The following is a 12,669-nucleotide window of genomic DNA, read 5'->3' as shown; positions in this document are numbered from 1 at the left end:
CGGGTACTCCTGGGCGTTGCTCCTGGGCTCGGGCCCTGACGCCATCTGCCTGCGACGGGGGCGGAACGCACTTGACGCCATCTCCGGGCGCCCGGCTGGGGGGGGGCGCTGGGTGTGGGGCGGCTCCGGGGCCGGGGATGGCGGCGGCCGCGGTCGCGGTGGCTCCGGGACGAGCGGGAGGAGCCCGAGGAGCGCCGTGAGATGGGCCGGTGAGTGTCGCCGGCAGTGCGGGCCGCTGGGCCTGCCTCACTGAGGCCACGCAGGCCTGGGCTCTAAGCTCTGGAGGAAGTGGCCTCCTGGAACCCATTGCCCCGCCGGACCGGGGCCCAAGAACCGCGAACCCGGGGAGCGAAAGAGGCCGCGCCTAGAGTCCCGCGCGCTTTTCTCCGGCCTGGCCCAGAAGGCGGCCTCAGGCCCTGGAGCCCCCGCGGCTGTGTCCCCGAGGGCCGGGGTGTCCCAGTCTTTGGTGCGGGAAGGGGCCCCCGAACAAGGAAGCATCGTCTGCAGGGCCTTGCCTCTGCCCCTCTGTTTGAAGGGTCGACCCCCCACCCCTAAACGTTGAATTTCTAATTTCGGGCCCTACCCTTGTGGAAGCAAGGATTGCAGGATCACGAGAAGCCATAACACGTAGTCTCTTCCAAGCTCCACTCTTTTCTGGCGGGCGCACCTCACCGAATTTTGGGCTCAATCTCTTGATTCTGGACTCTGGCAACGTTGGCAGCTCTCCAGGACGGACCCCCATCCCCGTTAGCTCGGTCAGGGTCACAAGCCGCGTCTACACCCTGAGAAGTCCTCTTTGAGCCCCTCCTGAAGCCGAGGTTTCGGATTCCGAAATGTGTTTTCCGTTGTGGGAACCTGGTGCACAGGCTTGACTCTTTGTTGTCATTCCCTCACCTTTTGCCTCTTTTAATTCTTTTATTAGGCTGTGTTTGGCTAACCCAGAGGCAGGTTTTCCTTAAGGTTTTAGTTGCAGGAAGCAAAGATCGTTCAGGGATTGGAGATGTGACCCCAATTTCTGTTGCCAGTGAGGGAGAAAGCTAATTGCTTTTCAGCTGGAACTGAAGCTGCCAAAGAAGGGACGCAGGACTTGTGCCCACCGTGTAATTTGTATTTATGAAACTGAGAATTTTTCTTTCCCCCAGGTTTTCCTATCTCATCACCTTTTCCTGTACATACACACCTTGCCACTCGATTAAAGAGATAAATGTTGCCTTCAGTTTGATTAGAGGCTTGCAGTTCTGTAGGACTTGGACAGGACAGTGGGTAGTTTCTCGGAGTACTGGTCAATATTACTTTAGCTGTTTTGAGAGATTAAGGTTCCTTTCTTGAGTGCTTGATGTTAATGGCATGTGTAGATTAAGATATTGATAGTTTAATGTGGGTTTTGTTTCCCCATTGTTAGCTACATGCGGACCAAGGCTGTGTTTTCATTTTCTGTCACACCTGATTCAGCACTTGGTACGAAGCTGTCATTCAGAACATTTTACCCACACACACACAAAGGATCCTTTTTTTTTTTTTACCCTGAAAATCCGTTAATAAGGCTTCCCCTTGAGTGACTCCCCCTTGACCTCTTTTTCTGCCCCAGAAACATAAATAATTGTTCTTTTTCTCTAGTGCCACTTTTGTCATTTAAATAACCTCCACATCTGTTTTCATCATCCCTGAATAAAGGTGAAATCAATACAGTTGATTTTTCCAGCTTCCCATTGGTCACATGGGAATAAATGTTGAGTCTTCCATTTTTGGTTGTGCATTTACCTGAAATTGGGATTGGAAGTAAATTTAACCTTTGGGAATGGATACAGGTAGAGAATGAAGAATATGACATTAAGGAAAACAACGAAGCTTGAAATTTTTTCTTCAGGGATGTCTTTCTACAAATTAGAGCTTAAGACATAGCCTTTTCTCTATTCAAATGCCTACACACTCTGGATAAATGTACTGTTACCTCAGGAGCAGAGGATGAGGCAGGGACTCATGGACTTTAATGTTTTTGTGGCTTTAGAATTACCTTTCTGGATGACTCAGGGGAAAGTGAGAGTCTAGGCTCCTGCTTACTTTATCCCTATTTCTTTTTCTAGGCTCCCAAGGCAGTGGGGAGGACACTGCTTCTTACTACAGCTGCTCAGAGGCACCACTGGAAGCTCAGGTAATAACAGGAGCTTTGGACACCTTCTTGCAGAAAAAGCATCTGGAATTCAAGAGTGGAAAAACAGAACACAGTGTGATACGCAGATCTAAAGAACTGGAGCCTTGATTGGAAGAAATAGGTGACAAAGTTTGTATGCATTGAAATGTTCAGAACAAAAGGATACTTTATGACAATGGACAAAAGCACGTATGAAAGGTGACAGAAAGGGGAGAGAGAACTTTCTTATGAATCATATAGGCCTATGATAGTAATAAGCAGTTTGAAGGAATGGATCCAGAATTTTAGGAAGTTGTTCCTAGAGCAGACCTACAATGGAAAAGGAGCCATTGGCAAAAGAAAATACACAGGACAATAGAAAGAGAATGAATGAAGAAAGTACATTGAAGATGGCCAATGAGAAGAAAAGAAGTCTTTCCAGACTAGGGGTAAAAAGTCTATTTGAGGTCAGAAGAGTTTTGTTGCTCTTTAGGGAGGAGGAGAAACAGATAAATTATGGAACACACTAGTACAATCATTCTCCCCAAAGGGCCCAAATTTGAATGTAGTATTTCATGGGGCAATGAAGATACTATTTTTCATTGGCACCTGGGTCTTTGAGATAGTGGTGATATGAGGCAAAGGAGGATGAGAGTATAACCAGGTCTGGGGTGGGGGTGGGGGTGGGGGGATGGGAAAAGGTGAGATCATAACCCAAATTAGGCTGGGGAAAGGAAGCAAGGATGAGGTCATATGTTCAGGAAAGAAGATAGCACAGTAGTCTTTGGTGACAAAAGGAGAAGCTTAGGAAAAAGAACCAGCAGCAAAGACCATGTGGTCAAATCTTCTCTTAGGGAAGAAGGCTGGGAAGAGTCAAGGTCCCTGTCAAGGCACAACTAATCAGGAAGATGGCGGTCTCTCTGGGGTTGTAGAGCCCACAGGTTATTTACGTATCATTGAGTGTTTATTCTTGTAGCTGTCTGTGGTTTCCCTATTTCTTTCATATCCTGGGCTGGATGGATAGGGGAGTGGCATCCTTGTTTGCCTCTTTCTCATACATTATTCCCCTGGCAGCACCCTTTGTAACATCTTCCTCCATAGGCATGGTTTCTGCTACTTCCTTTGACTTGGTTCACCCCTAGGTTACTTTTCTTTGCTTCTGATTTGTTCCCTAGCAGATGTGGGCGCCCCAGCCAGCAGCAGAGAGGGGTGCAGGGGAGCCACAGAGAAGCCCCTTCTGATGCCCCAAGGAGCAAGCCGACCCCTTCCAGGCTCAAGGAACACCACAAAGCAATATGAAACCTGTTCATGAGAGGAGTCAGGAATGCCTTCCACCAAAGAAACGAGACCTCCCCGTGACCAGCGAGGATATGGGGAGAACTACCAGCTGCTCAACTAACCACACACCCTCCAGTGATGCCTCTGAATGGTCCCGAGGGGTTGTGGTGGCCGGGCAGAGCCAGGCAGGAGCCAGAGTCAGCCTGGGGGGTGATGGAGCTGAGGCCATCACTGGTCTGACAGTGGACCAGTATGGTATGCTGTATAAGGTGGCTGTGCCACCTGCTACCTTCTCCCCAACTGGCCTCCCATCTGTGGTGAACATGAGCCCCTTGCCCCCCACATTTAATGTAGCGTCTTCACTGATTCAACATCCAGGAATCCACTATCCCCCAATCCACTATGCTCAACTCCCGTCCACCTCTCTGCAGTTTATCGGGTCTCCTTATAGCCTTCCCTATGCTGTGCCACCTAATTTCCTACCAAGTCCCCTCCTTTCTCCTTCTGCCAACCTCGCCACCTCTCACCTTCCTCACTTTGTGCCATATGCCTCACTCCTGGCAGAAGGAGCCACTCCTCCCCCCCAGGCTTCCTCCCCAGCCCACTCATTCAACAAAGTCCCTTCTGCCACCTCCCCACCTGGGCAGTTGCCACATCACTCGAGTACTCAGCCGCTGGACCTTGCTCCAGGCCGGATGCCCATTTATTATCAGATGTCCAGGCTACCTGCTGGGTACACTTTGCATGAAACCCCTCCAGCAGGTGCCAGCCCAGTTCTTACCCCTCAGGAGGGCCAGTCTGCTCTGGAAGCAGCCGCTGCCAATGGACAGAGACAACGAGAACGAAACTTAGTAAGACGGGAAAGCGAAGCCCTCGACTCCCCCAACAGCAAGAGTGAAGGCCAGGGACTGGTGCCAGTGGTAGAATGTGTGGTGGATGGACAGTTGTTTTCAGGTTCTCAGACTGCACGGGTGGAGGTGGCAGTGCCAGCACACCGAGGGACCCCAGACACCGACCTTGAGGTCCAGCGGGTGGTTGGCGCTTTAGCTTCTCAGGACTATCGTGTGGTGACAGCTCAGAGGAAGGATGAGCCCAGCCCTCTCAACCTGTCCCATCATACACCCGACCATCAGGGTGAGGGACGAGGGTCAGCCAGGAACCCAGCAGAGATGGCCGAGAAAAATCAGGCCCGAGGGTTCTACCCTCAATCCCATCAGGAACCGGTGAAACACAGACCTTTACCCAAAGCAATGGTTGTAGCCAATGGCAACCTGGTGCCCACTGGAACTGACCCAGGTCTGCTGCCCATGGGCTCGGAGATCCTGGTGGCATCAAGTTTGGACATGCAGGCCAGAGCCACCTTCCCAGATAAGGAGCCAACGCCACCCCCCATTACCTCCTCCCACGTGCCCTCCCATTTCATGAAAGGCGCCATCATCCAGCTGGCTACAGGGGAGCTGAAGCGGGTGGAGGACCTCCAGACCCAGGACTTTGTGCGCAGTGCCGAAGTGAGCGGGGGGCTGAAGATTGACTCTAGCACGGTCGTGGACATTCAGGAGAGCCAGTGGCCTGGATTTGTCATGCTGCATTTCGTGGTTGGTGAGCAGCAGAGCAAAGTGAGCATCGAGGTGCCCCCTGAGCACCCCTTCTTTGTATATGGCCAGGGCTGGTCCTCCTGTAGCCCCGGGAGGACTGCACAGCTCTTCTCTTTGCCCTGCCATCGGCTGCAGGTGGGAGATGTCTGCATCTCTATCAGTTTACAGAGCTTGAACAGTAACTCAGTTTCTCAGGCTAGCTGTGCTCCCCCAGGCCAGCTGGGTCCCCCCCGAGAAAGGCCTGAGAGGACAGTCTTGGGACCCAGAGAGCAATGTGACAGTGAGGGGAAGAGCCAGCCGCCCGGCGAGGGCTCCCAAATGGTAGAGCCCTCGCAGCCGGAGCCTGGTGCTCAGGCCTGCTGGCCAGCCCCAAGCTTCCAAAGATACAGCATGCAAGGGGAGGAGGCACGGGCTGCACTGCTCCGTCCCTCTTTCATTTCACAGGAGGTAAAGCTGTCCATCGAAGGGCGTTCCAATGCAGGAAAATGAACCTCTCTCCCAGACCAGGACTGGGGCTTCACCCCAGAGCTGGGCCTCACCGTGAGCAGGCAGAGGATTTGCACATGCCGAGCAGGGAATGGCTCTCTTGGCAGTGAGATTGGGGGGAAAGAGGAGGCATGAAGGCAGCCTCCCAAGGCAGGGTCTGTTGCTCATTACCCCATGGCAGCCTTTCAGGACAGCCCCAGAGGGTGCTGCGATGGAGAGCAGCAGGCTTGAGCCAAGGAAGGATGGGGGTGCACACAAGATAAGAAACATTCCAAATATCAGGGCCTCCCTGTTCTTTCCTCCCCATCCCTAGCTCCTGCAAGGGGAAAGTTGGGCTTTGGGGGCAGGTGGCAGAGGGAGGGAGCAAAGAAAGAGCCAAAAATGATGATCCACAGCTTATAGTAGCAGTTCAACTGTCTGAAGTTTTTTTCCTTTCTTTTTTGTGGTGGGAGGGCAGGAAGCCCCATGATTGGGATTAAGAGGGTTCCCACCCAGAACTCTTCTTTTGAGAGCTGTGCACTTTAAAGGGTGATTTTGTTACAGATGTCTGTGGGTTTGTGGGGGAGGAGCACTCATCTACAGGACTCTGCTTGATTCTGTGCTTCAGCCCTTTCCCATCTCCCCACCATTCCTCCCACAAGGCTTCTAGCACCAGGAGAGAGAGAAACCCCTCCAGGGTTCAGAGTGAAGTACTGCTTTGGCAGGGACCCAGTCAGGGGACTTTAGGAGAAAGACCTGATGGCCAGTTGACCGGGTTCTAGGCAGGGCTTCTGGAAAGGTAGCTGATGTAACAAAGCTCCTCCTACCCAGCATGCCAGACCTACTTCGAAATTGTACTGAATTTCTAGTTGGTAATGGTGACTTTTGAAAGAACCAGTGGACCTTTTTACCCAGTCCCCTACTCTCCTCTGTCTATGTTGTGCCTAAGTGCCTGCGCTGTCCCCACCCTTCTGCTGCCCTAACCTCTGCATGGTGTCTTGACCTGGGCCTGATTTGTAGCTGCACTGCCTTTCCCCTTCTGCACAATTGTTTTTGTCTCCTCTGACCAAGACCTCTTGTTTTTGGTGTGTAGGGGTCTCTTTGATTTCCTTTTTAGTTATATTTCCTATTTTTAAAAACTCATAAAGAATCATGTCCCCTCCTCTTCTGCAGCTGAACAGCTTGGTAGAGAAACAAGAAGGGAACTGTGCCCTGGGTCAGGGCAAATACACCTGGCTGGGCAGTGCCCATCCTGGCGTTTTTACATAGCCCCTCCCATCTTATTCCACTTCCTGTCAGCAATCAGGCTTCTCCGAGCCATCCCCTCCCACAGCCAGCCCTGAGGTTCTGGGATAAGGGTCTTGATAAGTTTCCAGTACCTGAAGTCTTCTAGATTTCATTTCGTGGTGGAGAATTCCTCTGCAAAGAGCATTCTTAATCTTAGTTGCATTTGTCCCCTTGTGTCTTAAGCCCATGTTTTCTTCACAACTTTTAGCATCAGCTTGGACTGTGGGTTTCCACTGGGTATTGAGAATTAGGCTCCCCCACCAGCTTTCAGGTGGGTGGGTGGGTTTTTTGTTTGTTTTTCAGGGGTCTTCAGACTCTTGAAGCAACTCAGGGTATTGTCCACCCAGCTCTCTGGTGAGGCTTCTCCCATAATATGATCCTGGCATTTTCTTTAGAAATGTACTTGGACTGGCCGAGGCCTTGCCTGCCATCAGGAGTCCCAAACCTCTGAGGTCTGATCTCTGCTCTGTCAAGGACTTCAGGCAAGTCTTGTGACCTCTCGCTCTTTCACTTCCTCCCCAGCTGCCAAATGGGGATTAATAATCTTACCTACCTCCTGGGGGGAGGGGGAGTTCTGAGAATGGAGTCATTCTTAGTGTTCTGGTGCTAAAGGTTGTTCTCCGGGGGGAACTAAGTGACTGAGACCGGCTTGTTTGCTCCAAGCCCTACATGCCACTGTTTCATTCCTAGAGAGCAATTACCTGGTCAGTCAGGTTTTAGGGGCCCATCCAAAGGAAGCTGCTGACCTGACTGTGAGTACTTAAGTCTCCAGGTCACCTCAGAACCAAACACCAACTGTGTGTGGTAAACACTCAACCTTGTATGCATGTGGGATCATCGCCTTTCCCTTCTCTGTCCCCCATTTTCTCTGAATGCTGCTTTCTCTGGCTTGTTTCCTACAGAGGAGGCCTGTGGGAATAAGTCTTGAGGAATCCTCTCGGATGACAGCCCCAGGAGAAGGCCTCATCTCTGACTGTTCCGTGGTCAACTCATTCCTAGGGATTATTGTTTGCACGGGTTTCTCAGAAACATCCTTCCTCATAGGAAGGCTCACCAACTGAATACAGTGGCATTCACACAGTAGACACTCAAGAAGTGTTCCCCGAGGACACCAATTGAGCTTCCTCTTGTGGGAGCAAACCTATGTCCAACCAGATACAGTAGTTTAAATCAAGTAACGCTCCACTTCCCAGCCTGGTAATTTCCACTGAATCCTGGAAAGAGAAAATCTTGTGCACAAGTTGGGCCCTGACCTTTCTGCTGCTGTTCTCTTCTGTCTCTTGCTGGTGAAGGAATATCAGCAGCTCTTCTAGTACCATGCCATGTGTATGTAATTTATTAATACTCGGTTTTGCAAAGCTGTGGAGGTGTGTTTTGTCAAGTATGGGCTCCCAGGAGCAGAGGCTCTGTGCTCTAAATCTTGGTCAGAGCTGTGGCATTCTGCTTGCCTTTTCCTTCTGGTTCAGTCTTTTCTTCCAGGCATGAGAAATAAAAGGAGCCTGTGGTGTATCTGTTCTTCCTTAAAGGAATTTCATACGTCTGTAAGAGACCTAAGAGCAGTTTGGGGATAGTGAGCATTTTAGTGGACGCTGTCAGCTTTTTGGGAAATGGGCAGTTGAAGCAGGCCAGAGCCACTCCCTTGTCAGTAGTAGGAGATTCCCACAGTTAAGGAGTAGAAAGGAGGCCTGCTAACTCTGGCACTGAACAGGAGTGGCTTTGTACCGATTTGGGAGTAGAGTGACTAGGTAAAGGATGAGTAATATGCCCAAGTCTTGGATCATCATTCCTATCAAGATTAGTGTACGTGGGGAGGGGTGGGGGGCATGGAGGGTGGTGGTGTGGGGGAAGGGAATTCAGAGCTGAATGCTTGTACCCAAGGGGAGGGCCCCTAGCAGATCTGGACTGACCCTTCTACATTTTTGGTCCCAGTCAGTTGTAACACCAAGGGCTTTGGTCTGTGCTGCTTTGCCACTGCTGCTGTCTGCTCACTGTCCTGCCTGCTACCCTTTATAACTCCCTGTCCTTCCATGTCTGAGCATAGAGGGGAAATCCAGGCATCCTGTCCACTCTTACCTGTGCAAGTGTTACTTTATAGCAAAGTCCTATTGAATAGGGATAGTATGAAATGCTGCTGGTGGGCTGGTGAATCCAAAGGGATATGGCTTCAGTGCTTGCTGGGAGCCCTTTGGCTCCAAAATCTGTCTTGAGGGAGAAGCAAGCAGGTCTTATTAGTGGGTGTTTTCTATGTATTAATCGCTTTCCTTTGTGGTATCTTGTATCCTGTTTTTAAAATAAATGATGAGGAACCAGGTTAGGGCCTGTGTCAGCATCCTAGGGAGGTTCATCTGGCTCCAGTTAAGTGGATTCTGGGACTGGAGAGCATTTAAACTTTGACTGACATAGCCCCTCTGTGGGTTTAGTTTTATTTTTACTAGTGGACATCATAGGAGATAAACAGGGTGGTGATATGATTTAGACCTGCAACAAGCAGGCACATTGGAGAGGTGAATGATCACACTGGAGATGAAGGGTGGATGTGGGTTGACTGGGAAAGGGCCTGGGTCCATTGGAGTAAAGATACCTGATTAACTGAACTGGCCATGGAGATTAGGTCACAGTCTTAAGAGCAAAGGGTAGAGGTCAAGTTTTAGGGAGACTTCCTGGCCTCCTAGGGCTAAGTTTAATAAACCACACCGAAGTTACAATACTTTCCAGATGAGAAAAAGTGTACACTACAGTTGAAGAGCTGGACCGTGTAAGGTGGATGTTGACCAGGAACCTATTAGCCCTTTGCTGGGAAGCCTTCACCATCCAGCTTCCCTGGGCTAGGGAAGGCCTCCCACATTATGCAATAATAAAATAAGCATCTGGGACTTTGCAGCTATCAGTTGCTCTTTCAACTCTAGGGTCCATCTTTGGGCCAGAAACCTGGTCTGGGCCTGGGATGACACCAGCCCTCGATGCTAGAGTTGACTGCACTCTCTCCTTACCTGCAGACTATGCACAGTGCCTGGGGTGGAAGGAGGAGAGCTGGTGCGGTTTGCCCTGCTGAGCCTCCCCAGCAGGAACAGTAGTAATAAATGCACTTTTCACACTAAGGTTTCTTTATTAGTTCTCCTGTTAAGCCTAGATCCTCCCCTGGTAGATTGCAAACTCAGTCTGTGTGATCCCAAAGCCATTCTACTGCAGATGCCCAGCAGTGAAGATGGCCTCAAATTGGGTTCCTGTCTGCAGTGTGTATGGCAGCAGCCCATGTGCCTTTACCTATTGTCAAACTTGCAAGCATTTATTTCTGTCTTTATGACTGTCACGGGGACTGAGGTTCTTCAGAGAGAGGGAGCTGGTGACACAGTGGTTTTACACCCACTCCCTAGACAGGGAGTTTGCACGTGGTTGTGAGCTGTGAGTGGTTAGTGCATTGCTAGTATTGCTGAAGGCAGGGTGCATCCCTCATTTGCTTGATACACTCAAGAGAATATAGATTGTGTTGGGAAGAGACTGTACTCGTGGCAAACTTGAAGTATTAAAATAAGGCTGTCCCCTACAACCTTCCTAGTCACACACAGGATCCCTGTAGCCAAAACAGTATATGTTCCAGCTGCAGAGAGCAGACTGCTCTCAGCTTGCACAGCACCTTAGGGGAGGGAAGAATATATGGATAGGGAATGGGGTGGAGATAGGAAAGCAGGAATGTTGTCATCCAGGTGGCTTTAGGGTCCTGAGGAGTAAAGAAGGATGGCACTGGGGAGGTCTGGATGGATCTGATTTGTGTAGGAGTTCCCTGTAGATAAATTACTGATCCCCCAACTACTATCCCCAGTATGTAATGGCTGAATTAATATGTAATCAACTGCATTGTATCTAAAGCCTTAGAACTAGTCAGGTGCTCCCCCCACCCAGTACCATTTCTTACCCTCTAATCCTACCTGATCTTTAACAAAGCATTAATAATTCTAAGGATAATCTCTATTTTGTTGTGCTTTTTTGTAACTGTTTTAAATAAATCAATTTGTACTGTATATTTGTACTTTTGTGAGATCCTTTTTGCTGTTTTACCATTTTAAGTCTCTGTACTTGGCTACACACAGATTGTATTTTTATTGTTAATGCTCTTCTTATGGATACCTGCATTTAACTTGTGGACTATGTAAACACAATATATATCAATATCTATATATCTATATATCTATCTATATAAACTACTAGCTTTTCCTTCTGGTGTTTGCGCCTTCTTCTTATCCCAGCCGTAGATGGTGGCTGCTGGGTGGGGGATAGCTTGTGGGAGAGCTTGTAATATACCAAATTGTTCCCATCTTTATGTGGTGGACTCTGGGCAGATTGTGCAAGCTAGTCCTGAAGCATGGCTGCACGTTCTTTTGGTATGTATTTCAATGATCCAGAAGTCTACCTATACACTTAGATGTTAGCATGATCAATCACAAGGACTTGTAGATATCCTCACTGCTGGCCTTTTCTCCAATTCTTTCCTTTCCTCGGGAATATTGCCAGAAATTGCTGGAATACATCAGCAGCAATCATAACTACTGCTTCTAAATTACAAAGCTTGCCAGTAGTAGGAGGTGAAACACACATGATTGTGACTCAGATCAGTTTATTGAGCACTTACTAGGTGCCACAAACTATCCTAAGTTACATTTATTATAGTAATACATATTAGCTATTTATTAATAGTCACTTGTTGCTAGTATTTTTATTTTGTGTTTGGGGAAACGAAGACTAAAGTAACTTCCCCCCAAAGTTATAGTTTGTCTTAATAAAAGTTGTAGTTTTTAATTTTTTAATGTTTATTTTTGAGAGAGGCCAGTGGGAGAGGGGCAGAGAGGGAGGAAGACAGAATCTGAAGCAGGCTCCAGGCTCTGAGCTATCAGCACAGAGCCCAATGTGGGGCTTGAACTCATGAACTGCAAAATCATGACCTGAGCCAAAGTTGGACGCTTAACTGACTGAGCCACCCAGGCACCCCAAAAGTTATAGATTTTAAAGGGCAGTGCAGAATTTTAAATCCAGGCATGAGATTCCTGAGTTTGTATTAACCACTAGTTTGTTGTGACACTTAGCAGAGATAATCTATATAAAATGCTCAGAATAATCTTTGACACAGAGTGACTACTCAACCATTTTGAAGCATCCCAAGTAAAAGTTCAATATGGATCTTTGTGAGACAGGCACTTGGCTCATTAAGTATTTTCTTTTAAAAGTCCAGTACTTTGAAATAAGTTTATTAAAATTTTTGTGTTCCCCGAACAGAACTATCTCAGCCTGTCTGGTAGGAATTAACCTGTTTGGTGGTGGTGGTTGGGGGGGCGGGGGCTGTCAGTTAACACTAATAGTCTTAAACCTATGGAGGTCAGAGAGGAGTCCAAGTTTCCTTGTTATGATATTGGAAGAGGTCCATATTCCTGGCATAGTTATTTTTCTGGCTACAACTTAACTAGGGCACTTCCTTCTGGACCTCAAGATCTATAATTATCTAAACTGTACACAACCTTTGGTGCAGGCTAAGGAAAGTTCTGTACTTGTTCTGTACCATCACAGACACTTTTAAGAAATGACCTCAGCTCTGGTCTCCTCGGCTTGGCAGACCTACAAAATGGTCATTTTGCTTGGGCTTTGACCACTGTCAACTTCAACTCTCTTCTCACTTTAATTCTGGATTTTTCTTAATGGGTTTTATTCTACCTTGGCTCTGGGGAATAAATAAGAAGATGGATCACTTCTCTCAAACAAGAGTTCCTTGGTACTATAGATCTTAATATTGGAGCTATTTAATTTTTTTGAAATTTTAGATTTTCTTAAATATTTATTTTGAGAGTGAGAGAGACAGAGAGTGCTTGCACGAGCAGGGGAGGGGCCGAGAGAGAGAATCCCAAGCAGGCTCCACATTGTCAGCAC

The 12,669-nt window shown here is 48.5% G+C and overlaps 1 protein-coding gene across 8 annotated transcripts; it reads left to right on the top strand.

The window, feature by feature from the left end:
* Window positions 1-112: 112 nt before the first annotated feature.
* On the top strand, window positions 113-10,968 carry ATXN1L (ataxin 1 like). 8 transcript variants are annotated; one of them, XM_042969749.1, is made up of 5 exons: window positions 113-209; window positions 2,085-2,152; window positions 3,310-5,025; window positions 7,152-7,238; window positions 7,659-7,739. In XM_042969749.1, exons 3-4 carry the CDS (start codon window positions 3,427-3,429, stop codon window positions 7,212-7,214), a joined length of 1,662 nt encoding a protein of 553 aa, XP_042825683.1. In that variant the 5' UTR covers window positions 113-209; window positions 2,085-2,152; window positions 3,310-3,426; the 3' UTR covers window positions 7,215-7,238; window positions 7,659-7,739. The 8 variants fall into 8 exon arrangements, with proteins under 8 accessions (XP_042825683.1, XP_042825681.1, XP_042825682.1 ...); XM_042969747.1 differs by lacking the exon at window positions 7,152-7,238 and having other exon boundaries at window positions 7,659-10,968; XM_042969748.1 differs by having other exon boundaries at window positions 7,152-7,749.
* The last annotated feature ends 1,701 nt before the right edge of the window (window positions 10,969-12,669 follow it).

The sequence above is a fragment of the Panthera tigris genome, chromosome E2, assembly GCF_018350195.1.
Source record: "Panthera tigris isolate Pti1 chromosome E2, P.tigris_Pti1_mat1.1, whole genome shotgun sequence".
NCBI classification, from domain to species: Eukaryota; Metazoa; Chordata; class Mammalia; order Carnivora; family Felidae; genus Panthera; species Panthera tigris.
The sequence above is the reverse complement of the archived record's forward strand: the minus strand, read 5'-3'. Positions and strand labels throughout refer to the sequence as shown.

Coding starts and splice junctions, on each gene's coding strand:
- ATXN1L (XM_042969742.1), top strand. CDS start 3,427: ATGAAACCTGTTCATGAGAGGAGTCAGGAATGCCTTCCACCAAAGAAA.